Below are 25,369 nucleotides of genomic sequence, written 5' to 3'. Positions count from 1 at the left end.
TAATTTAAGTCTTTCTTTGGTTCTGTTTTGTGACTTGTACATAACTTTTAGTGACTTAACTTTACTAGTTTAAAGTTTTTTATTTTCATATTACCTAAAGTGGTATAGGGCACTAGGAGTAACTGTCTATTATAATTAAATCGGCTCTCCTGCTCTCTGTCTTCTACTGGTAAATATGCAGTGAAACAAAAAGTTGAGAAGAGGTGTGGCTACACCACACCAAACTAAAAACAACACATACCTTATGTTTTCTCTTATTTTCTTCTCATTTGATATACATGTGCCACATTTAATATGAATCTGTTAAATTAACCCTTTCACACATAGCGGTCACTACAGTGGACAGTCATCAAAGGCTTTTTTCTTGTATTTGTGTCAGTGTTGATGGTATACTTGCACATAAACCACTACATTGGACACTGATGTGTCACTCCATACCCTGCCACCCACTGGTCGTTTAATGTTACTATAGATGTATGAGGTGTGTCATTGCAATCATTGTTATTTAACCCTGTCAGGATTTTTTTCTTAAGTATTTTTAATCATCTTTTCATGTCTAAAGATGAATAAAAATACTTGATTAAAAACTAAAAATCCTGATTGAGGTTGTCATAATTCATGCATGGAAGGGTTAATACAATAATGGAATAACAAGCTTAAAAGTTGCCATGATTGACAAGCGATTGGTGATTATCTGGACCATCATTGATCCCCAAGACACAGCACTATATGATTAGATTGCTTCACAACTAATTGTTTTTTTATGTCTTTGTGACAACAAGTAGTTACAAACAAATTCTGTTCCTAAGATGGAATTTGATTACGAAAACTTTTACAGTTCTTTAGAGAAAGTATTAAGGAGCTGGAAAAAAGCTGAAAAAGCTGTCAAAGCCTGGGGTCAAAATGGCTACAAGCACAACATCAACACAAAGACACAATGTGCAGGTCTTATTAAAAAAAACATCAAAACACCTGCAGAATTCTTTACAACTTCATTAATCATTTGCTCATTTAACCACTACAAGAAAAACTGTAAGGATGAAATTCTACCTTAAGAGAAAGAAAACACTGGTACCTTAAACCAAAAGGTATTTTGGCATATCTCGAGTTTGTAAAAGACAGACAGAATGTTCCACAAATTTTCTGTGGACGGATGATAAGTTGAAGAAGAGCTTTTTTTGTCAAAAATCCACAAAGCTATGATATGAATGCAAAAGGCACCACATAAAATCCTGCTCGCACATCTAAGCCATGTTGCTGGGAGCAGCACAGTTTTTCAACTGCCTTGATATCTCAGAGCCTGGACATCTTGCATCAGTTAGGAAGCAGTTCATTTTAAATTATATCAATAAAATTTACAGGATGCTGAGGAAGCAGTGCAGGATAATAAGCAAGATGGTTGAAAGGAAACCATAGGAAAAATCAGAGTCCCAATCTTAATCCAAAGGAAATGCAGTCACATGACCTAATGAACTAACACAATAGTCTGTTTTTTAAATATGTGAGCTACCAGGGTGTTTACTGCTAATTTTACAAGCTTAGCGTTAGATAAAGCAGCTATTAATCATCTGTGTATTCTCAGTAATAATAAGTTCAGTAGAGGAGTTAATCAATTTGCCACAATCTTCTTATTTTACTGCTCTAGGTTATGAAATTAAACTTTCTTCTTTTTCCTTTACTGTCTATTTCTCAAAGTAAGCCTCTGTGTTGTTGGCTGAATCAGCATCTTGAGTGGAAATATAGACCCTTGGGCCAGAGAAGAGGCATTATATCTGCCTGCAGGATGCCCTTGCTGAGTGTGCAAGCTATCTGGAGAAAAAACACAAAAGTGTACATTTCCAAAGATTATCCTTACTCTGAAGAACCTGTGGATACTATATATACTTTGAAAACTGTATCTGTGTAATTTCATTTTTGCTAAAATCAAGCACAAAACAAAATGTGAAAATTAAATAAGTGGAAGAAAATATGTGGCTAGATAAACATAAACATACATATTGAAGATTGTTCACCCAGTATCCGTGAGGTCAGTCTCAACATTACACATGCATATAAAGTGTGTTATAAATAGCAGTTTGCTGCAGGCTCTTGGTCTGGAGCAAATAATTTTTCTGAAATTCTTTCTAATTATCAACAGATACAAAAATGGTACTGTCATCTGCATAAATGGCAATGCGTAAGTTATAGCAGATGTCCTAAATAGCCGCCCTGATCAACTTTACATTGTCATAATTTTAATGTTTGATTGTAAATCTCTTGGATTACTAACTTTCATTCATGTACCAGCTGATGATTTCAATCCATATGCAGATTGTTTAATTAGACCATGATTTAAAAGATTAAAAGCAGCACTAATATCTACATGTGGAGTAGCAGATGTGGGAATTTAGAGTTGATATTGTTTTCAGTCAAACTGAACATTTTTGAACGCAATACTCTCCCGGAGTTTACTTAAAAAAGACAAAATATACTAGGAGCATGATCTTTATATTTATTTTTTAGTCAGTTTTGCTTTTATTGGATAGTTGATAGCACAGAGACAGACAGTGATTTATCCACTCTGTGATCAGAACATTATATGAAAGCAATTTAATGTCCCTGTATATGAAATAATGGCTGCAATGTAACAAATCATGGTCAGGTTTGTTGACCTTATGAGACCTATGGCACACACATTTTCAGTTTGCACACTTGGTTCGAAAGTGACGAAATTACAAAGCCAGTCTGAAGAATTTGCTTTGAGATTCCTTTTTTGTTTTTTATATTGGTGCATAAGGTTTTAAAAAAGCCACAAAGGTTTTAGTTGTGCAGTCAGCACCAGTCTCAGTGTTACGATGGCCTAGCAAAGTGAAGACCACATTTTTGCTTGACAACCAAAGGGTGGTTTGTGCACCATTAAAAAGCTTTTAGTTAGATTAAGATGCATCGACTGATTGGTGGAATATTATTTTAAACGGAGCCGGAGACACTGCCTTTAGTTTCATTAAAGAGATAATAATAGTACTTTGAAGTAACTTAACATTATTTCAGAAACTAAAATTGAAAACTACAAAGGCAAAACAGGTATTATTACCTTTTGTATTTCCTCTAAGTGTTATCAATTTATTTATTTTTTAATTCAAAATAAATCATGCCTACTTCTTCTAAAATTAAAGCTCTTTGTCCTTTTTATTCTGGTGGCCAAAAAGAATCTTTAATAACTTCACGGCAAATGTTTTCTACAGTTTCAGGGACAGGATAATAATTTATACTGAATAAGTTAAAACCAATTTTTTTTTACGTCCCACTCACCAAAAAGCATGTTTTCACACCACCACTTATCCACTTTTCGCACTTTATTATTTTGTTGAAAGGAAGAAAAGTATTTCAAGGATATATGAGATTTTTTTTTTCCCTCCTCCATCATTGGAGTGGCTTGTTGTTTGTGTTTGACAGCAGTCGGCATGCTGATCTCTGGTAGGGGCAGAGAGAAACAAAGTAAACATACTTGTGCTCGGACATAACTGTCGAGACATTGATGTGCTGTGTTAGCAGTTTTATTGTTAACAGCTGGATCGATGACTAAAAAACAGTCGGACCACTTAAAGGTTACAAAATAAACATTTGTAAATGAGGTTACAGAGTTGGTCCACCCTCTTGACATCTGTTGGATGGATTAATATGAAAATTTGTACATGTATTGGCCCAGAGGTTATCACTAATGGCTTGGTGATCCCCTGAATATGCAGCTAAATATCTCATGAAATACTTGGTTTGTCATAAATTTTGCTACGTGGATCAGTTTTAATACATGTTACTCAAAACGTCTGCTAACCGATGATCTCCCCGTTACTTTCAGCTGCAGTGTGAACATGGTAAACATTAAATCAGAGGGGTGTACTGTGAAGTGAGGTTAATGAGTCAGTGAGCTACGTGGAGCTTAAAGACATGGCAACGCATACTGCACAGCTTACCTGGTCCGTTGGAGGGTGTGCTGTTTTGGCTTGCATAAGTATAAGTAGTATTTTCACCAGTTATTTCCCTGAAATTATGATCTAAGTGCGATAAATGGTCTCATTTGATAAAATATTTTATGTACGCAAAACTGTTGAGTTGCTACTGATTGAACCCATGCAGTACAACTTCATCTGTGTCAGCTGTATACTATGTCTTGCGAGGAATTTACTCAATTGATGATGTTGGGGTTGGTTTTTTTAATTTAATTTATTTTTTTTGCTTGAATTTCTTGTTTGAAGCTCTCAGATTAAAAGACTGGTCATTTAGAGGTATTTATCACATTTTTTTCACTTTCATGTCTCATCTAACTATGTTTTTTTCTCCATCTCCTGCTAAGTCAGCATTATCCCACAGCCTACCCAAGTGGTTTGATTAGTTTGGTATCAAGTGCAAAGTTGTTTGGACCCAATATTTGAGTGGCGACAAGTTATTAAGAATGAGGCCAAATGTTTCAAATACCCGAATTTCCTCTTTCTAAACCTGCCTGATTATTTGCATTTAATTGGCTGCAGCTGTTCTGGTCTCTAAATGAGACTGGTACCTCTGAATTGTGTACCCTTTCACTGTGGGCTGTTTGGATTTATCTGGATGAAAAAATCTCAGCTTGTACTCCTTTGTATACTTGATAGATTTGTTTGACATGTAATTGTCTGTGCATGTGACTTCATTTTTTCCCCCATATGTGCAAACAAACATTTGAGTACACACAGTCAAGAAAATACTTCCTACCAACCAGTTAGTGGAGCACCGAAGGGCCTCCTGGTTCCTGTGTATTTCACAGAGCTTTACTTTTAGGGCGAGCCTCGCTACTTAGTTAAACAAAAGGGCCTCCATGTTGGTCCTCTAGGTAAACACACTTTCCTGAGAAAACACGGACACAGTTACACTTTAACCTGCCCGGGAGGCCACAACTACATCCTCCCGGACAGTTTAGATCGAACTGGGCTATAGTTCAGACCCTCAGTGAGAATCATGTGCTGCACGTGAAACCATGCAGGCCTGTCAAACAATGGTGCCTTTGACAGCCGTGCTCCCCCTCCCTAGTCCACAGTACAGTCAGAGCACTGTCTCTCTAGGGCTTGGATGTCACTCCCCATCTCTGTTGTGCTCCCCTGGAGCTGACCAGCTGGCTTCTAGGCTCTGGGATGTGAAAAGCAGCAGCACAGAGGAGCTACAGTCAAAGTTTAGCCCGCATTAGCTCTTCAGAGAGGCCAGCAGCAACTCAAGCCAACCAAGTTGAAGTTGTTCCACGTAAATAACCTGATAAGTTCAGCCACTTGAGAGTAGCCTGAGCTGGTCCTTTGACCCACCTGACATAATATCATCTTTTGCCCCTTAATCCTGCTCTGCAATGTTTTTCACATTTTCACACACATTTTTTTTACATACACACTAACCACAGTGTAATAATCCTATACAGACAATATACAGAATTTGCTTTCTCAGCATGGCAAAAATGTGAATTATAGTCTTTTTTAAGCAATGAACTACAATTAAAATCACTCCCGGTTAGCAAAGACTGCAGGGATTGAGCAATTGCCTGAAGAAACACAAGTCAGTCAAATTTTAATAAAATGCAGATGGCTAAGCTCAAATGTGTTTCATGCTCTGGATTCTCAAGTATCCACGAGGCATTGCAGCATTAACAATTGTTCAGCTCTATAAGTCGCTGGCGTGCAGTGCAGGTACTGCATGTCGTGTCTAACTCACAGGTCATTCTAACTACATGCAGCAATGTCGCTTGTTGAAGTATCTCTGCCTGTAATGCAAAATAGAGAGAAGAAAGCATATTACTGTGCCTCCATTACTGCACAAACAAAGGTTTGAGTGTGCTTTGAAGCCATTGTGACTGGAGACCTTTTTGTACACTCAGAATGAAGTGGCTGACTGAAGTCTCAAGCTTGAACAGATTTCAACATTAGGAACACTGAATAAAGCATTCTTATCTCTCTGCTAGATGATGGACATATAGGCAAGCGATGAGAGTTATATGATGTTATAGTTATGCAGAGCTGCCACCTCCCCCAGGCAGTGGCGGTCATGTAAACAGACAACGCTCTAGAGGAATGCTGGACTCTGTGACCTCCCGCCCCGACTGCTGTTACAGTGCACTGAGTTCAGTTAAAACAACCCTCCCCACGCTGCGCCTCCCCAGAGCTCCGCCTCGCCCGCCCTAGTCTGAGGCCCCTCAGGGTGGAAAAAACACACCTCTTTCACCCAACACCGCAGCCTGTTCACATATACATATACACGTACATGAACAGACACACACAGAAAGACAAGTGGCCCTTTTTTTTGCCATCCCAGCCATCAGGACATCAAGCTCCGGTTTCAGGCTGCCTTGTTCTTTGGTTAAACGTACTTGGTCCTCCTTTTATTCCTTCGTTCCTGTAGAGTTAAAAAAAAAAATCATGGGTATACTGTTCAGTCCTATATTTTCAGGCTTAGTTGTTTCTTTTTTTGGGAACCGGAGAATTTAATTGTAAAATTAGCCTGTCCCTGACACTGAGGAGCTCTAAGGCATTCTTTCCTCTTACCAGTCAGTATTTCAAATTCGCTAACTGATAACACTGACCTCAATTTTTGTTAGAAAATAGAACCAAATGAATTTTTAAAAAAATTACTTTTGTAAAAAGCTTGTTTTTCTGATTAAACTCTTTCCCCGCTTTAAATAAACATTCAGTGAAATGTGGTTTGGGAGGCGTATACTACAGTGTCAAGCAGACACTGCCATCTGCTGGAGTGCAAATTGAGGTGAAAGAGCAGGTCAGCAAGGATGAAGGCTCTAAGATGCTGGTTTGTAAAGTCAAACAGACTTACATCTGACAAAGTGCTGAGCAGCAGAGGAAAAGCAAGACAGACACTGAGAGCCACATCTAACAGAAATTCACTCTGTTTCTCAGTCACACACGAGTTGTAACCCCGCTAAGATCCCTTGAATAAATCAAGTCAGTCAGAGGGAAGACCTAGTTAAAACGTAGCATGAAGCTGAGCTGCAGCTGCTTATATGTCATGGTTTATGAATCTTAAGTGGATTTTGTAATTGATTGCAGAAGCAGAGTGATGATTATCGCTTTGCTGGAACTCGTCACATTAAACACGAGAGGCCTAACACATGTATGCGTTACTTGTGCACACAGTTAGACATGTGGATGCACACATACACAGAGGCACACACACATGCAGACACACACACACTCACACGCACACAATCACAGTTAGCCGTTGTCTGAGGAAATGAGGAGCTGTCTGGTGCCATAGCAACCAATGCGGATATCCCACCCTTCTAGAGCAAGACAGAAAAAAAAAACCAACAAAAAAACAAAAGTGGCAATGAGAGATTGACAAGGCCCTAATGAGATCCCTGCTACAGAGATTATCTATCTATTTATCTGTCTGTTTGTCTCATCTAGCTACTGTCTGTCTTGTGGTCCCATTCGGTTTATCACAGACCGAATGGGAAAAGTAGAAAACGTTAAACCGCAGCTACGGCAACATCAAGAAATTTTAGGAAACAAAATGTAAGGAACAGAATAGCCACGCGTGGGTGAGAAAGGTGAGCGCACACTGATGTGGAAGGAGAGAAATGAAACAAGGCAAGACAAAAAATGCTCAGACTACTCTCTGGGGCACGTCTGTCTGTTGTGAGCACTGAGCCATTGCCTAAAAACACAGACACTGCCGCAGTCTGCATCAGCCTCCCTTTCACCGCCGTGGCTCCCGTTTGAACTGCGCTCATATGTAATACTATTATTCTGGCCCATATACCAGGTTACATAACACTCCGAGCCAAATCCTGACCTCAATCTGCAAAACAGTCACTCTTGCACTGATCAGAATGTTAGATTCCTTATGAGCACTGACGTATGTGGAGCACAGCAACAAAAAAATAGTCAAGACGTCACAGGACTGTTAATAGCCAAAGTTTGCTGGTTTGGTACTACCTACTCTGCATATGAGCTAATGACCATTGTTATTGTTTTTTCCCCTTCTGTAGGTGGCTCTAAGAACTTCTGGAATGGATGGAGAGCACCAACTGCGTTACCCCCCACCCGGTAAGTTTATCCCTTATCGAGTCTCACTTCCTGGGCTGGCCTGCAGGTGGAAGTCACACCCACGGCTATGTACGCCACAAACAACATCCCTGTTGGAAAAAGACTCCACTCCCATTTACTTTTCCTATCTATCAAGTCTGTGTGATGTGATAATCATTGTTTGTGGCCACTTCATATCAGTAGTACAGCAGAGTGATAGTCTGTGTGTCTGTGTGGTGCTGATGCTATTTATGTCAGCAGCGTATGGCAGAAGACCACAAGAAGTGACTCACAGCACTGACATGACCTAAATCTTTTTTTTCTTTACTGCAGTGTCATTGTGTTGTCTTTGTGTGAAGCCAGCCAGCTTTGCTCACACTGTTGGGCTTTGATGTGCTGCCCTGAAGTGAGTGTGGAACATGTCAGTGAAACTGTAGAGTCAGAGAGATGGCTGAATGAGACTCGAGAGAGGCCGTGACTTTGACTTGTGTGAAAAAGCGCTTTATAGATTAAAATAAATGTGTCTCTTGTTAGACTGCTAGTCAGGGATCATCGTAGGGGAGGTAACCCCTTAGTACAGATCCAACTTTTCCCTAAAGATATATATTATCCTCACATGACCTAGTTTTACCATTTCAATAATTCTTTGTGGATGAATTTACAGCCCTCGAAAAATCTTAGTAGAGGTGCCTCAGTCCTCCACTGCACCTTTACACTCGGTCCACTTGTGAATGAAGTTTATTGAAAATCATTGGGCCGTTCATCTGCCTCCATGCTGTTGTTCTGTTACCTGGCGTGGCCCCGAGTGCCTCCTTCTCCTCTTCAGGAGTGCAGCGGCTGCAGCCCCACCTGACGCACTTAACTGTTTGCCTACTGATCTACGCCTTGGCTCGAGGAGATGGATGGAGTGGGGATTGGACTACCAGCCAATAACAGTCCTCATTCTGACAGCACTGAAGTGACTTGACACATGTATTCAGCCAATCAGAGAACACTGCAGCAAAGGAAGAAGGAGCCGTTAAAAAAAGGGGGGTGTCTTCGGTGTCCTGTGCTTTCACAGGTTTTGCAAGTCACAGCTAAATTGCAAAACTGAAATCAAACCAAGTTGTGCGGTTATTAACTAGCACGTAAAACCTCAACACGGCACTACTAGATGGGATTATTCATAATCAATACTGTCTTTGAATATAAGGCCTGTAGTTGATAGCAAAATGTCGGTTTTATGCTACATTGTTTAAAAGTAATCACTGCAGCTATTAATAGGCTTTTATGAGCAACACATCCCTGTCACACTGTTACTCTTGACTGCAGTGGCTAAAGCACCATGGTTTGCTTTTCACTTTTGAGACATTTGAAAAGGTTGGTTTTGATTTTTGTTGGTTATCATTCACTCACTCATAGCTTGGATTCACTCTCGGCTTATCTGGATCTAAAAAGAGACCGTCTTCCAGCAATGATGATGCATATAAAGGAAAGAAAAGCTTTCATCTGTGGGGCCTTTAGGTATATTCACCACCTCAGAAATATGGAATGCCGTCCTAAAGAATCAACCCAGGATACAGGTTGTTATCTTTAGAGTCTGTAAAGTCAGTTACCGCAGTAAAAGGTCTATTACCTTGTCTGACACAGCGTGGCAGTGCCGTCTTAACGGCTGCAGACACATGCCACATATCAGTGTCCAGCCGGCAGAGGACCTCTCTATTAGTGTGCCCCTAACTGCACATGTTACAGTCCCCTTATCGGTCAATATTCCCTGGGAGCTTAGATGAGAGGTGGTTGTCTTGAGTTTTTATCTTGCAGTGCTGGTTGGCGATTGTGTTCGAATGATTTTTGCATTTTAACCAGATGGATACACGTTTATTTTTCACCAACGTGATGTGTGTTATGTAAGTAGGGTGTGGTCTAGTTGGCATCTGTCGGTTTACATTTAAGTACAATATTTTTAAAAAGTAATAAATAATCAACGCTGCTTTTTATTACTCAGAAATATGTAATATATTAACAGCGTGAGCATGCGCGCTTTATTGAGAGGTGATCCCGTGTGGTCGCTGCCTTTATCACCTTTGAAAAGGATATTTTTTGTTATTAGTTTTTAGCTGATTATTAATGTAACATGTTAAATGAAATTTCAACAAACTTTTTTGGAAAGTTCAGCTGTGTGGTTAAAAAAACAAACAAGTAATTAGTTTGTGTTGTGAGTCTGGATCAGGATGCAGGTCAAGGATTATTTTTAATGAATTTTTAAACACTGAGATATGACAAAATTTTTTAAAAAGAAGCATTTTGCTTTTGCTTCCTGAGCATGAGTGTGATTGGGTTATTTTGACAAAGATTATCAGTGTTTCGGAATTCTTTGTTTTGTTATCCTGACTTTTTGGAAAAATGTTCCTTCCATGAGCCTTGTAGGGTTTACTTTAAAGTCACGATATGTCCGTTTTTTTTTAGTCTATAAAAAAAAACAAAGTTTCAGTTCTCGGGACGAAAGTCACAACAGCCGGTCCAATAATCCTTTGGTTCAGAACCTATAAAATCTACTTTTAAGTGACATATCATCATCTTCTGAACAACCATGTTTATATTCCTTTTGTGTTTGAACACTTACGTCGAAAAAAGGTCATGTGATACCTGGGCCACAGGATAAGTTTATTTGTCTGCGTGTTGTTTTCTCTGTCTATATGAAAGGTAAAGCACTGATTTAAAAAAAGAAAGAAAAAAGCTTCTAAAAAAGTTGCTTATTAGATCCATGTTCAGTTTGCTTCAGCCAAACCAGTTTCTTTCTGCTACGGTTTTAATGGCAAAGCACTTACAGGCTTATTCACAACTGGATCTAGTGCTGGGTGTATTGAAAACAGAGTTTGAAAAATATTTGTATTTAAAAAGTTAAAATGTTAGATTAAAAGATCAAAAACACCTCCTAGTCTCTTACTTAAATTGTCATTAAGGGAGCTTGTCATAAGCAGCGATTCACCTCTCTGTAATATCTTACTCTACTGTTTCTGCAGACCAGCATGAATTCATTACTCTGCACTGTTCTGCATGTTTACATGACTCATTTACAGACTGTAAATAATCCGTTCAAAATGAAGGGCTACAAAATTACAATTTGAGTTCTTTTTTTCATCTAGAAAATACATTTCTTGAATTGCTTCATAGCAACATTGTTATATTTTACAGGTAAAACAATCACAGGACAGTCTGTATATACAGTGCACTCTCTCATTCAGAACGTGTTGATATTTAATGATTTCTGCATATCTGTGCGACTTCAGTATTCAGGTACCGATCAAAAATTAACATGGTTTTTGATTTTATCCCGTGACCGCATCAGTATTCACGTTGATGATCAGCTCTTTTAAAATTGCATTGTGAGAGCCTGCAGACTGTAGTAGCTCTACTCACTGTGTGTATCTTTTTCCTGCCTCCATCCTTCCAAGCCTTACAGCTACAGTTCATGACTCACAAGGTACTCTGTGTGTGTGTTTTCTGTTTTATTTGTGTGCCTGAGCGTCTGAGTATACTGGAAAAGGCTATAGAGGACACAGTCCTGCATGGACTCTCAACGCTGCACAGGAGTACAAAAAACAGACAGATTAGAAAATCTATGTACTTTAGTGATCGAGGATATGATTCAATGTTCTTTGGGCGGTGTTAATGTGGTTGAATGACCAGTGTTTTTCATGTGGCCTCAAGAAGTGAAAGTGCGACTGAGTCATCAAATAGAGACACAATAGAACAGGAAACCACAGTGGTGCCTACACACCCTAGTGCCGTAAGCACACAGTTGGGTTACTTGATTGCTAAATTTGAAGAATTTTGCTTGCTCATTATGACTTTCCACTGTTCAGAGTCATGTCTCACGTGTTTGGAAAGACACACCCAACAAGTGGTCTGATTTATTGCTTTGGAAACAAAAGGATTTGTTTTACAGAGAGATGTGCGGTGTTGAATCTTTCAGGCGAATTACTCACCGACATTTGAAAAAGACAGCAATTGTGCTTTTTTAGTGTTAACTGTGGATGAATATGTATCGAAGAGAAATGAAGTAGAAGAAGAAAAAAATGGTACTGTACTGGCTCACATGGTGAATAGTGATTTATATTTTAGGAATTAGACAGTCAGTCAGGTGAAACAGAGAGGAAAATTTGTGAGGTTGCCGAGAACTACTGCTGTCATTTCCAAAATGCGGCGTTTCAAAATGATTAGACTAAATGCAAAAGTCCTACAGGGGAGAGGGAGAATATGTCAGCTACACAGATGTAACTTTACATGTTACTCTGAACATGTCTCATGCAGAAGAATAGCTTTCAAAGATTAGTTCCCTGTAGGAAATAAATTAATCTCAAGAACTTCCTATTCAAAACAATACAACATATATAAAGAGATTTTCCTGACAGTTTACAGACCATTTTTACTCTATATTATATCTTTTAAGGCATAGTGGCATCAACTATACCTATATGTCTTAAAGCGATATGTGAATGATTTAAAATTAGAATTAAAGGGCTGTTCCTATTTGTTGGATAAAAATAGCGAGGGATGACTTAGAGTCTGCTACTGATAATTATCATGATTCTCCTTGAATGTAGCTTGCGGTCAGTGTACCGCTGTCTGGGGAATCCTGCATGCAAATGTTAATTTTTTCTTGTTTGCTGTCTTAATCTGGCTTTCATTCTTCCTGACCAATTGCTGTCATCTCAGAGGTTCAGATTATTGGCTCTCCTTTCCCTCCTCCACAGCAGACATGTGTAACAGTCTGGTAATGTCTGTGTAATATTTGGCATTTTCCAAACTAGGGTGATCCGCTTGGTGTTTATTAAAATGACTCAGCTTCCAGAGAGTGATGTCCAAAATAAAAAAGAGCAACTTGTTTGAGGTGAAAGGCGTGACCACACGCTGTAGACGCTACAAAGATGCAGTGTCTATGACATCACCCACAGGTTTGTGAAGGGAGGTTTTCATGCCAGGATCTGGGTTAGCCAGCCCAAATTTAGGCAAAGAGGAGGTGCATGGAAGGATATGCAATAATGACTGACTGTGAGAGGCTGAGACGCCTGCCTGTCAACAAAGACACTAGAAAGATGCTCTAGATTTAGGAGCCTATTGGTCTTTGAGAGTCTGTCACCTGTCCTGAATCTTACAGAAACATTTATCAAAATTAAGCAAAATTCATTTTGTTAAGAGGGTAAACCTCTCTGTTTTAAGAATTTGCCAGACCTGCTGTGCTTTTTCAGATTCTTAAATATTTAGATTCGAATTTTGGTGACTGTTAAGTTACGTGCAGGTGACGCATGTTGAACGTGACACGCGAAACAAACGCAAATAGGTGGGATGATGAAGTGAACATAATACACAGGAAAATCAAAACAACTGGGACTTCAAATAAATGTTTTTTTACACCCCCATAGATGTTAATAAGTGCTGTATGTCCGATTGGCACACCCATTATGGAGGAGATGTGCTACAATCTTTATAGTAAGATGTATTGTTTTCTGTAATAAAAGTCACAAAATGAAATCTTTGCTAATAGGCAACCAGTATGGTAACACCTAACAGCAGCCTTTTATGGGCAGATATTTTAAATTCCATAAATTAAATAGAATTTGGTCACTGAGATTAAAAGACTGCATGTTTAGAATTAACAGGGTTTCTTTTTGTTTGTTTTTATTTTTAAATTGAAGGCTGGAAAATTTACCCAAAGTAAAGTTTACAAAGCAAGTTACAATTGTGCTATGCATGTGCAAATTTATAGGTTATGGCTTTATGAATGGCTCAGCCTAATGTGTTGACACTATCATGTTTCCCAATATCTGAACAAATGCTATTCTAATGAGCACTAGCGAGGCAATTACCAAAGAAGAAATTATGGCAAAATGTCTTCTTTGTAATGTCTGTGCTAATACGAAGTAGTAGATGTGAAGTTCTGTTGTTGTTCTTGGATGATTTAGACTGAGTGTGCAGGACTGTCTGGTTAGTCGCTCACGTTTTCCCTGAAAATCCTCACCTTGATGCGTGTCTGACTTCAGTACTTCAAGCCCTTCACCTTTAATCCTCATTTAGTGTCATGTGATCATTTTATCCTTTTCACACTAATGGTGTGATTTGTTTCTGTCGTGTAACAGTGGGTAGAATTTTAATAGGAACGCACTGTTATTGTGCTCAATGTTTGTGATCTTTGACTTTTTCCACTTTTTTGATATGATCTTTAGCAGCTGCCCAAATAGCATAATTGTGTGCACAGTTGCACAAACTCTCTTGATGATTCACTGAGACATTTGGTGCAAATTAAGTTGTGGCACAAATATGACTCCCAAAATAATACTTGAACAGAGCAATTTAGATCCAGTCACAGCTGAAGCATACTTTACACACAGATAGATTGATCTCTCCATCATGTGCTTGGCTCATTGGTTGCTGAGGTCCTGTGGTAATAATTACTTGGTGAAACTTGGTGTAAAGTGCACAGTGTTTTAAATTACCAAGAATAATTTAATGAGTAGTTCTAGTGCTTATTCATATCTATAAAGTAGCTGGGTCCTCAAGGTTTCTGGATAGTGACACTTTTTCTGTAATTTTGCCTCTGTTTGCAACCACAGTGGATTTTAAGTCAAATAATCAAGATGAGATTCAAGTGCAGGTCAATTCACGTTTAATTCAAGAGGTTTTACCAAAGTTTTAAATGAAAGGTTTACACTTCCACATTTTCAGAAGGTCGAAATTAATTGGACAAACGAACCTAAATTTAAATACAAGAATCGTTTTCTCCCCCTAAAAGGGAGGGTGTGCAGTCGGTTCCATTTGTTTGTCTGTCTGTTTGTATGGCATCCACAGTTTTCATTATATAGTGTTCAAATGTTGTGTGATGGTAGATAACAACATCTTAGGCTAGGGCTGTTTGATATAACGATATATATCGGATGACGATATAAAGACGTCTATCATTTCATTTTACGCTATCGTTTGTTTTGTGGTGTCGCAAAATAAACTGTTTACAGCAATATTTTTTCGTCGTTCTGATGGTCACTGTAGTGGCTATATTAATTTCTTCTTTCTCTCTTTCTCTTATATTTAATATAACCACACTACAGATGGACAAGCGCATGTTTTATGCGTTGTCGTTAGCAACAACGACGGTAACACCATCGCATGTCCGCTTGTTTATGTTCCACGTAAACCTTTCACATCCTGGGCCATCTGACCTCAGGAATTCGCATGATAAGGTGGGGCCAGGTTTCACAATGAACACACCCGAAACTCTGGCTGATTGGGAACCACGCCCAGTTTCCCACCTTGGCTCAGGCGATTAGAGGATCATCTGGGGGTCCTTTTGTCCCTCTGTGGGGGGTCACTCCCACTAGGTTTATATCTGGGACTCTCCACCATTTGACCTTAGAACTGAAGAAGCTTCTCGGATGAGAGGTGAAACGTCTTCAAGCAACTTAAAGAAGTCCAGACGCTTTTCTTTGCAAGCTCCTTGGGCCTTTCACAATAAAGCTCAAGATCCTGTTGAGACTTTTCAAAATAAACTGAATCATGTGAAAGAGCAGATTATTTATGGATGAGAAGTAAAAAAGAGCCGTCAGGTGCTAAAAAATAAACCTTAGACTCAAACGTTAGAACAGGCAACTCGCAGCACGCCGTGTAATAAATACTCACAAAGAAAACGGCGGCCTTTACAACTTATGTCTAAAAATGTATAGTTTCATGCATCGGTTAAAACACTCGACTCCAGCTACATGACGCGCAGCTGGGAACACTTCCCGCAAGACGAGCTGCCCGAGATTCACATAATTTACAGAAAGTGTTACATTTTTGTGATTTATATCGTTATCGGGACGATAGAATTCTTATATCAGGATATGAGATTTTGGTCATATCGCACAGCCCTATCTTAGGCTGATTTCATTTTGGCAAAAATCGGGTCAATCATTTATGGATCCTCTTCAAACTTCACAACACTATACTAGAACCTGCAGGACGTGAATACTTCGGACGACTAAGCATTTAACCTTGATCTAACATTGTTAGCGCCCATGGACCTTGGAAAAAAAGTCAAGAAACCAAATCGAGTAATATATCATATGAGAGGGCATGAAGAGAGCGGTACGATACACTTTTTATTTTTTCGATGTAATGCCCTGTGACATCACAATGACACCATAAAGTTTCGCAAAATCACACACTGCATAAATATATGTTAACATTTACAGTTTTACAGTTTAGAAAAGCCAAAGATTTCAGCCAATTCTGTAAAGATAATAAAATACACAATTTTAATATGTAATGCTTTTAGGTCATAGAGCAAATTTACAAATCCTTTACTGCCTTGACTGATTGCCTGAACCCTAGAAACCAAATATAGTTTTCTCCTTTGAGATGCTCCAGACCTTGACTACAGCCGCCTCTGTAGTAAAGGGTTTCTGTTTGTCTGTGCGTCTCACTGACCTCAGTCAGGTGACTGACTTGAATGTTGGAGAATATTATCTTTCTTTACTTTAAGAAACTCTTGGGTTTCTTTTGCTCTAAACTTTAGATCATTATCTGTTTGCACTGTGAAGCTCTGTTTGATCGGTTTTGCAGCATTTGGCGAAATCTGAGCAGAGAGCATTGCTCTGTACACTTTATAATTTACCCTGATGCTTCTTCTATCTGCAGTCACATCATCAATAAACACTATTGGTGTGGTTCCAGTCACAGCCATGCATGCCCATGCCATAGCATGTTTGACATGTTTGACAGATGATGCGGTGTGTTTTGGATCACGAGCTGCTCTCCTTCTCCAAATTTTTCTCTTTCCATCATTGTGGTACAAATTAATATTGGTTTCAACTCTCCAAATTATATTTTCCTGAGCTGTGCAGTGTCTTTTCAAATGTTTTCTGACAAAGTCTAATCTGACCTTCTTTTTCTTGATTGTACCCAATGGCTGTTTCTTCTTGGCAGTGATACACTTACCTCCTTGAGAGTGTTCTCGACTCAGTCGTGAAGTTGTTTTTCCTGATATAATTCTATATCAAGCACTAAAGTTATTTTCTGTGGTCTTTCATGCTTTTGCATTTTGCTGAGCTGGCCACTGCATATATGAGATTGACGATAAGGCCACTCCTGAACTTTCCGCTACCTCTCTGATAAGTTTATGTTGGTTTTTTAGCCTAATCCGGCCTCCTTCTGTCACACCTGTATATCTTTGGATCTCATATTGAGAGTTCCAGTGACTACTACCAAATGCAAGATCAACACTTGGAATCAGCTCCATATCTTTTATATCCTTAATCTGTCTTGGGATAACAAGGGACCAGGCCTCACCTGGCCATGCAACAGCTTGTCAACTTTCCAGTTACTTTATCTGAAAATAGGGGACGGTGTATAAATATGGCTTACTTCTTAAACACAGGTGATATCTTTGTTAAATCCCTTAAATTAAAGCTGACATTCGATTGTTTGTTTTAATATTCACTGTGGGACCATACCAAAATATAAATTGCATAGTCGTGTCTTTCAATGTTATAAGGTGAAAATGTAAAATCAGACTACTTTAGCAGATTTTAAAATGTTTGCTCTGTTTTCCGTGGATAAAATGGGATCATTCTAGGCAGTAATGCTGTTAATTTAAAAGAAAATGCACCAAACAACTTAATCGTCTCCTGAAATCCTTTCGCACAATATTACATGTCAGATGGAGATCTATTAGGCCGGTCCTTCTGTAAAGCTGGCAAGAGACTTGTGGCCATCCCATCATTAAGTGGGGAATTATAAATCCTGAGAAGTTGTTAATCGCCACAGTCATTCAGATTCCATATAGACTCTACACGGCTGAGGACATCTATGAGCTGTGGAAAGGGCATGGTCCTGGGGAAACTGGGCCAATGCTATTGGACCCAATAGTGTTTAATTAGAGGGAGAGCTTGGCAGGGACCGATGAAGGAGAAAGGCTCTCAGGATGTTAGTCCAGGGTGAGAGGGTTCGCACACAAAACAGTGGCTTTTCATCACTGCATGACTCACTCAGTTTGTGTGTAAAGTATAGTGCATGTGCGTATGTGTGCGCATGTAGGGGGTGGGGGGGGAGAGAAAGTGAGAAAATGTGTATGTGTGCTTGTACTGTTTCCGTGTGTGTGTGTGTGTGTGTGTGTGTGTGTGTGTGTGTGTGTGTGTGTGTGTGTGTGTGTGTGTGTTTCTTACCTCACTGCTCAGGCATTCCAGTAGAGAAAGTGGTGTGAAGTGAAAGAGTGGCTCTCACAGTGTGGGTATTCATGGATCGGGCCCCCGTGGGCCAGTCAGGGCTCCAATGTTCACAGACAAAGCCTCTCCAGCCGGACCCAGACACACTCATATAGAAAGGGGAGCAACAGAAGGAGAGGAACGCAGAAGAGGGAGACAAGGTAACAAGGGGAGAGAAAATTGGAGAAGGGGTGCGAGGGGGGCAACAGGAGAATGTCTGTTGGCAGCTCCCTTCTCCCAGGAATGCAGGTGTGATCGGTTACCATCTATAAGTGGACCAACCCAAATATTTTCTGCTCTGAGCTACAGCCTGGAGTTTTGTTTGGGAAAAATCTAAATGGATGCCTGTCTTTTTTGAATATTGTGTTTCAGATTTCCCAAGGGTTAAACCCGAGATGCTTTGTAGTGCCTCTCATCTTTACTGTACCTTTACTTTAAATAACTGTTACACTGGAAACCACTTGCTAACCCCGTATTCATCGGCACCTTTGTCCTTTTTTTTCTCTCCCTGCTGCCGTCGGACTCCATAAATCTCTCTCTCCCTTCTGAGGAAGTGGCTCCTCCCTTTCTTTTTACATCAGCCAATCCTCTCCCTCTCCCAGTCCCCTCTACTCCCACTAGCATTAAGCCAGCAGCTTGAGCTCTTTGGATTCCATGAAAGTTTATTCCACTTGGCCGTCCCGTCACTGCTCCCCCTGCCCTGGCCCCTTCCCTAGATCGGGTAGCCTGGTTCACTGTGTCCTTAAACAACCCGTGTGCATGTACAGGAAAGGGGCCCCGAAGTAGGGAGGCCCATCTCTAATCCTTACTTTTCGAAGAGACAGACTCGCACTGGAAAGTCTTTATACTGGCTTCTCTTTATTTATTTCTGGCTACAGTCATCACACAGTCTAATTACCACAGTCATCAATAACAGTGTTATCTGGTAGAACAGATGTGGTAAAACAATATAATACAGTGCGTACGACGACTGCTTAGCATGTACTCTGCAACTGATAGGAATCATTTAGAAAAGATACAAAAATATACATCCTGAAGAGAGATGTTTTTCTTCCACAGCATCTTTTCATGTTAATATCTGGAACATACAAATATTTTTTTGTTTTCCCTTTTGGACAGTTTAAGAAAGACCCCTACAGTGCAGTATTCACAAGGCGTTTGTGATGCTTTATAACAACTTTTACGTTCCCCATGAAAATCTCAATCGAAGGGCTCTCGTGCATCATGACTTTTGAATCGAATTTGCATTTTTAAAGAAATCAGGTGCAATTTTCTTTGAGATACATTACGTATTTCTTAAATACATTTATCTCATATTGAGCTGTAGCTCTCCTCCTGCTTGCAAACGTGGAGCCCTTATCAGTGTTAAAATGGATGGGTGGGTGGCACCTGCTACCATGAAATTGATGGCCCTGTCCTGAAGGTGCATAGTCACACAAATTCTAAGTGCACAGCAGCCAAGAAATGGCCAGAAGACAGATGATATTCGATATTTGAAGTTAAATTAATCATGAGTCCACTGATATCCAACAAAAGCTGTTGATTATGAATTAAAAATGTGTATTTTTTGAGGCTTTCCTGAAATGTATTGTTTACAAAAGTATATTGCTCAGTTTGTCATCAGTTAAGAATTTGTGGGGACGTTGTAGTAACGTGGAAGATAAGATTTTTCCAGTTACGGCTGTGAAAGCATAAAGTAACAAGGATACTTCCCATTAGACCTTGTTAAAATATTTTCCCGTGTGTTGGACAGAGCATCTGGTTTGTTAGAATTCCTCGCCATTAGAATTCCTTACTGAGACAAGAATTGTCTCTAAGCCATGAATTCACCAAACTGCTGAAAACTGGAATAAAAAAAATCCAAAAAAAAATCACCAAGGTCACAGCACTGGCACAAAAATAAGATTTGCAATATGCACATCTTAAAAGTTTGATTACAAGCTGGTTAAATGAATGTGCTGGCATTAACAGTAAGCTGTTTTTTGAATGATTCTGTTGACAACTAAATGCATAAACCTATTATAATGAATGGAGCACCGTTCGATTTGTGCAGATGTTTTAGGGTCGACTGATTTGATTACACTTTAGTAATAGTAATAATAGGTGATAAATTAATCAGGATATGGCAGTACAACTCACAGTAGCTATAAAGATGCATAAAGACGACTAAAAATATACCTAGTTATATTGGAAGGTATAATTAACTCAATTCATTTAATGATATTTTATCTTCCTGTTATGGATGGTGCTTTGATAACTTCTAAAATCTGTAGATGAAGCATACATGATGTGACTTCAGTTTCTGTGTATACTAGAGATGGACCGATCCGATATTACGTATCGGTATCGGTCCGATACTGACCTAAATTACTGGATCGGATATCGGAGAAAAATAAAAAATGTAATCCGATCCATTAAATATCACAAAAGCACCTCACAAAACTTGCAACACGCCGTAACTCACCTCAGAACGTTAGCACGTCGGAGCAGTATGCATCACGTGATAGAGCAGCTGTGGCATGCCGGACCTGTCGGTGGTCTGGATAGCATTTGGAGCTTCGCTAGCAACCCGGCATTTCATCTCCGACAAAGTTATCCCCGAGAGAAGTAAAGCAAGTGTGTAAGTCCATCTCTGAATGTTTGTAAAGCATTCCCACGTTAAGCTTAACAAGCGACTGCCTCTCGCTCTCCGGCTGCTACTTCAATCGTGAAACTGCTTAAATGATCAGCTGATCGGCTTTTCTGTCGCGACTCCGTGTCTCTAGTTTGCTTTTGGCCCACTTTGCACCAGAAAGAGGAAACCAGTGGATAAACAACAGCAGCACGTTTAAGCTTGATAAGCTGTTGTTAGAATGTATTTAATATTACTTTCTACTCAAGGATCTTTTTCTACGTAGCTGACGCTGGTAACTGTGCAGGGGCGGATCTAGCAAAGTTTAGCCAGGGGGGCCGATAGGGCATGAACTGGGAAAAGGGGGCACAAAGACATACTTTTCTTTCTTATTCTCATTTAAAATGTCGAGCTTTTAATAAATAATTATCTGACACCCAAAGTTTTAATTTGATGTAAAATGAATAGAAGTCAATTACTGTATATAGTGACTATTAAGTCTAATATATACCCTAGTAAGCTATAGTACTTTTTACTTTGGGAAGGTACCATCTGTGCAGTCTGCAATTTTGTTGAAGAAAGATGTTGAATCTATTTAATATTTCTTGAAAAATAATTGATTTCTGTGCATTTTTTTTCACACTGCATCAAATTAAGGTTGATTACGTCGATTAAGCATCATGAGGTGGAGCGTGAGGGGTGGTTCCTTATTTTTTATTTATTTATTTTTGTTGTTGCTGGGAGTTGGAACCCTATTAGTTAGGTTGCTTAATATTTACGCTAAGTACTCTTTAAAATACCAGAATAGGGAGGATGGTGTAGGTCTAAGTTTATTAGATTGATCAGTATTGCTGAACTATGAAATATTTTTTTTGTATACAGGTATAACAGAATAGCTTTAGTGTAGTTGTTGTTTTAAACTTGAGTATGAACTTGCAGACTTGCAAAATGCAGCAAGATATTTTAAAAAACAGTTTTGTTGATTAAAAAACACTATATCGGATTCATATCGGTATCGGCAGATATCCAAATTTATGATATCGGTATCGGACATAAAAAAGTGGTATCGTGCCATCTCTAGTGTATACCGAACCTACAGGTGGATGTTGGGTGTAGGTATGCCTTGTAAAATCCTAAGTTGGGCAGCTAAAGCGGGGGTGGAGCATTTGAGAAAGGGGGTGATGCAGTAAGTGGTGCAGGATGCTGTCTGCCTGAGCTGTCTTAAACTGCTATAGCTACACCCCGTGTTTAGAGATGTAGCTATTTATATTGGGTTTAACTGTAAAACCAGGAAAGCCAGAAACCACAGTTACAAATCACCTATCCAACAATGTTGGGCAACTGTTCTACAATACAAAACAGGCACAATCACTCTTTTACATTATAAACTAGGGCATGAATGGATGGCTATTAAATATGAGTATACTGAAGGCACAGTAGACACACTGTCATATGGCTCTACGATCCCAGTGACTCCTGATCCCCTCAAATCCCTGATGAGCTAGAAGCCATGACCCTGGCATCTGCCAGCAGTAGCAGAAGAAGCAGGAAGCTATGACTGAGTCACACCTAGACAGATGCTGCGTATGACAAAGTCTCAGCAGTGAAACTGCCAGCAAGCTCTCTGCTACTGAAACTCTCACAGGGCAAGATGAATCGTTAAACATCGATCCTGACTTCTTTGGCTCCAAACTACACTAAATTATGCGAAGCAGCTGCTTTACATATTTGGATCACCCTATAAGGTTTCTGTTTGGTCTAAAACTGCTGTAAAATGTGGTCGTCTGAGACGTTCATCAGTGATATTTTACAGTATTTTTTCAGTGTGTCCTAAAAAGGGATACTATTTAAAAGACAGCAATAGTTGTGTTAAACCTTAAACTCGTGTTGAAATTCTGTCCTTCAGATGAACAAAGTACTTAGAGATGCCTGAGAGAACGCCTGGTCAGTCACTCTGTGCTCCTGCTGGTATGTGTTGCAGAGGTGCAGCTGATTTCAGATGCAATCTTTGTGGAAGACTTTCTTTTTAGCAGCAGTGTTTAAGTTGATACTGCATATGTCTCAGATGGAAGTAACCAAGCAAACAAGCATCACACTCAAATTTAGCAACAAGCATTTAAAAGGTGCGGTTTAAAGTCGTACAAATACAAAAGATTTGTGGCGATTACTAAACCCAAACGAAGGCTTTTACACACCCATACAGGACTTTTTATTGGATTCCCATGCTCATGTTTTTAAAATATATGTGTCTAACTTGTTGGATTGGTCGGGATTGGGGAAACTAGTATCACATTAAGCAGGAAACATCGCTCCTGAAAAAATTCTTCAAATTCAAAGATGCAAATGAATATCCAGTGAGACATGAGATGTAGCAACACTAACGATCATCTATAAAATTTGAAATAGCAGAGACAAACAAATCAAATGTCTGACTGACAAGATTTAAACAGATACACTTCTTTAGCTGTATAAAATGTTAATGTTACTCATTGGATTTTGCTATAGTTATGGTATAAACCTAAATAAAAATCCTTGCTTTTTAAGAAGAGGTTTACTCTGGCTTTCCATTGACTGCACTGAACACAGAAATGTCACTAAATACTTCCAAGTCATTGCAAGTCAGGGTGAATTCAACCACCCCAGTGTGTCAGACAACACTTTGTCCAGTCAACCAGGTTTGAAGACTTTATTTTCCTAAATTAGTTCTTTGGTTTTTAACATCTGTGCTGCACTAATTTGTTTTTCCAAAGTTGCGATTATTTATTGTTATAAATTGCAGTATCACTCCTGACAGTTAAATGTATTGTGAATTTAGATTTTACTCCTCACAGTTCAAGTCTTTCTATCTGCGAACACCAGAATTTAGAAAGAGGATTCTGTCTATGATTAAATAAAGATTCATGTTTAGTTTTTAGTCACATGGATTTAAAAATGATAGTAATGAGATTATGACTTTATTTTTTTTCTCATAGCCACTCTGATTGTACACTGTGTGGAGGCCAACGGTATATGAATATTTAAATATACGCACATGTATTTTCCCATTTTTAGTTTGCTGTGTGTGTTTGTGAGCAGGTATGCATTTGTGCGTACATACATGTGGTGGTGCATGCATGCGAGTTAAGTTTGATGTGCGTAAGTGAAGCTGTTTGTCTCGTTCTGTCCTGTGTGTTCAGAAATCTCCTTTTGCTGCAGACAGTCTGGGGTGCAGAAATGGTGCGGGGCGTGGGGGAGGTAGGCAGCGGACATGGCGGCAGGCCAGAATCAATTGGCAGTGTAATGAGATGGCCTGGTGCCAGGTAACCATGGAGCTACCCTCTTTGCCTGTCTCCCAGTGCAGAGTTCAAAATTAAACTGAATGAATGAGAGAGAGAGAGGAGGGGGGGGAAGAAGGGGAAGGAGGGCAGGGAAATGAGGGTCTGAAACGGCAGGAGTGGAGGGTGAGAGAAAGAAAGAAACGGCAAAAGAGGAGGGTGGCTGATGAGGGGCTGTGTACTATTTCTAAGCTCCGCTGTAAAATCTAACTTGAGCCCTTATTTCTGAAAAAGAGGAGAATGGAGGGGGTAAACTCAATATCCAGCCAGGGTTTTTTATACTCTGGAATATCTCAAAATGCTGTTTCTATCCGTCTTCATTTTGCTTCAGTGCGCTGCCAGTTAAAAGTAGACTTTAAAGGGAGGAACAAGTGCACTTTACGTAGCAAAAAAAGAAATCAGACTCCATGAGTTTTTATCCTTGATGTTGTCCACGTTGAGCTGCTTCCTTCCTTTTGCGGGTCTCAATTTCTTTCTTTAATTTCCCTGCAAATCTTTGCATTTCTTCAACCCCCCTCACAGGCCCCACACTCTTCTTCCTGTCACAGAAGATGTGTTAATATTGAGCATTTGGCTGCTTTCTTAAAGTGATTAGTTCAAGTCAGTGGATCCTTCAGATGAATAGAAATTAAGTAATTAATAGAGTAATTACATCTTTTTCTTCTTCCTACAGCCTTTACCCCTGCTATGTCATTGTGCTTGCTCTTTTTTTGTATCTCTTCCTGCACATCATCTTCAAGAAGCCACATTGGGTAGTTTTTCAGTTCTGCTTTGGCTGACGTATACAATGGTGAAACACTGGTGTACAACCATGATTACACCAACTGAAGATCTGTCAAAACCTTTATTAAAATAATAATAACACTGAATGTGAAAATGTCACATTTCAAAGGCTCTTAGTTTATAATCTGCATTGATTTAAATGTGTTAAGTGAAAACCAAAGTGCAAATTAAACAATTTTTTGTTTTTGTTTTTGAATGATTCGCACTATGAAGGCAGTAAAGTCAAACAAATGAAGGAACATTTTTTTGCACAGTCCATCACAAATCCGAAACTCTGTATAAACTTATTTCCAGTGACAGCAATTGAGTTTTCTGCACTAAAGCTTATGTCTTCAGTGTGTTAGAAACTGGCTGAAACAGGGCAGAGCAAGCCACATATCACCAACATTTCTGCAACAAGCCACTAGTTTTTAT

General features: G+C 39.3%; 1 protein-coding gene across 1 annotated transcript in view; it reads left to right on the top strand.

Annotated features, from left to right (window-relative positions):
• LOC309715530 (uncharacterized protein) overlaps window positions 1-25,369 on the top strand; it is a 61,158-nt gene that overhangs the window by 13,681 nt on the left and 22,108 nt on the right. Inside the window, exon 3 of the mRNA XM_082548729.1 lies at window positions 7,994-8,051. Coding sequence (XP_082404855.1) covers window positions 7,994-8,051 — 58 coding nt within the window. The remainder of the gene's footprint in view (window positions 1-7,993; window positions 8,052-25,369) is intronic.

This window comes from Aulonocara stuartgranti (assembly GCF_965226115.1).
Source record: "Aulonocara stuartgranti genome assembly, chromosome: 10".
In the NCBI taxonomy this organism is placed as follows: Eukaryota; Metazoa; Chordata; class Actinopteri; order Cichliformes; family Cichlidae; genus Aulonocara; species Aulonocara stuartgranti.
The sequence above is the reverse complement of the archived record's forward strand: the minus strand, read 5'-3'. Positions and strand labels throughout refer to the sequence as shown.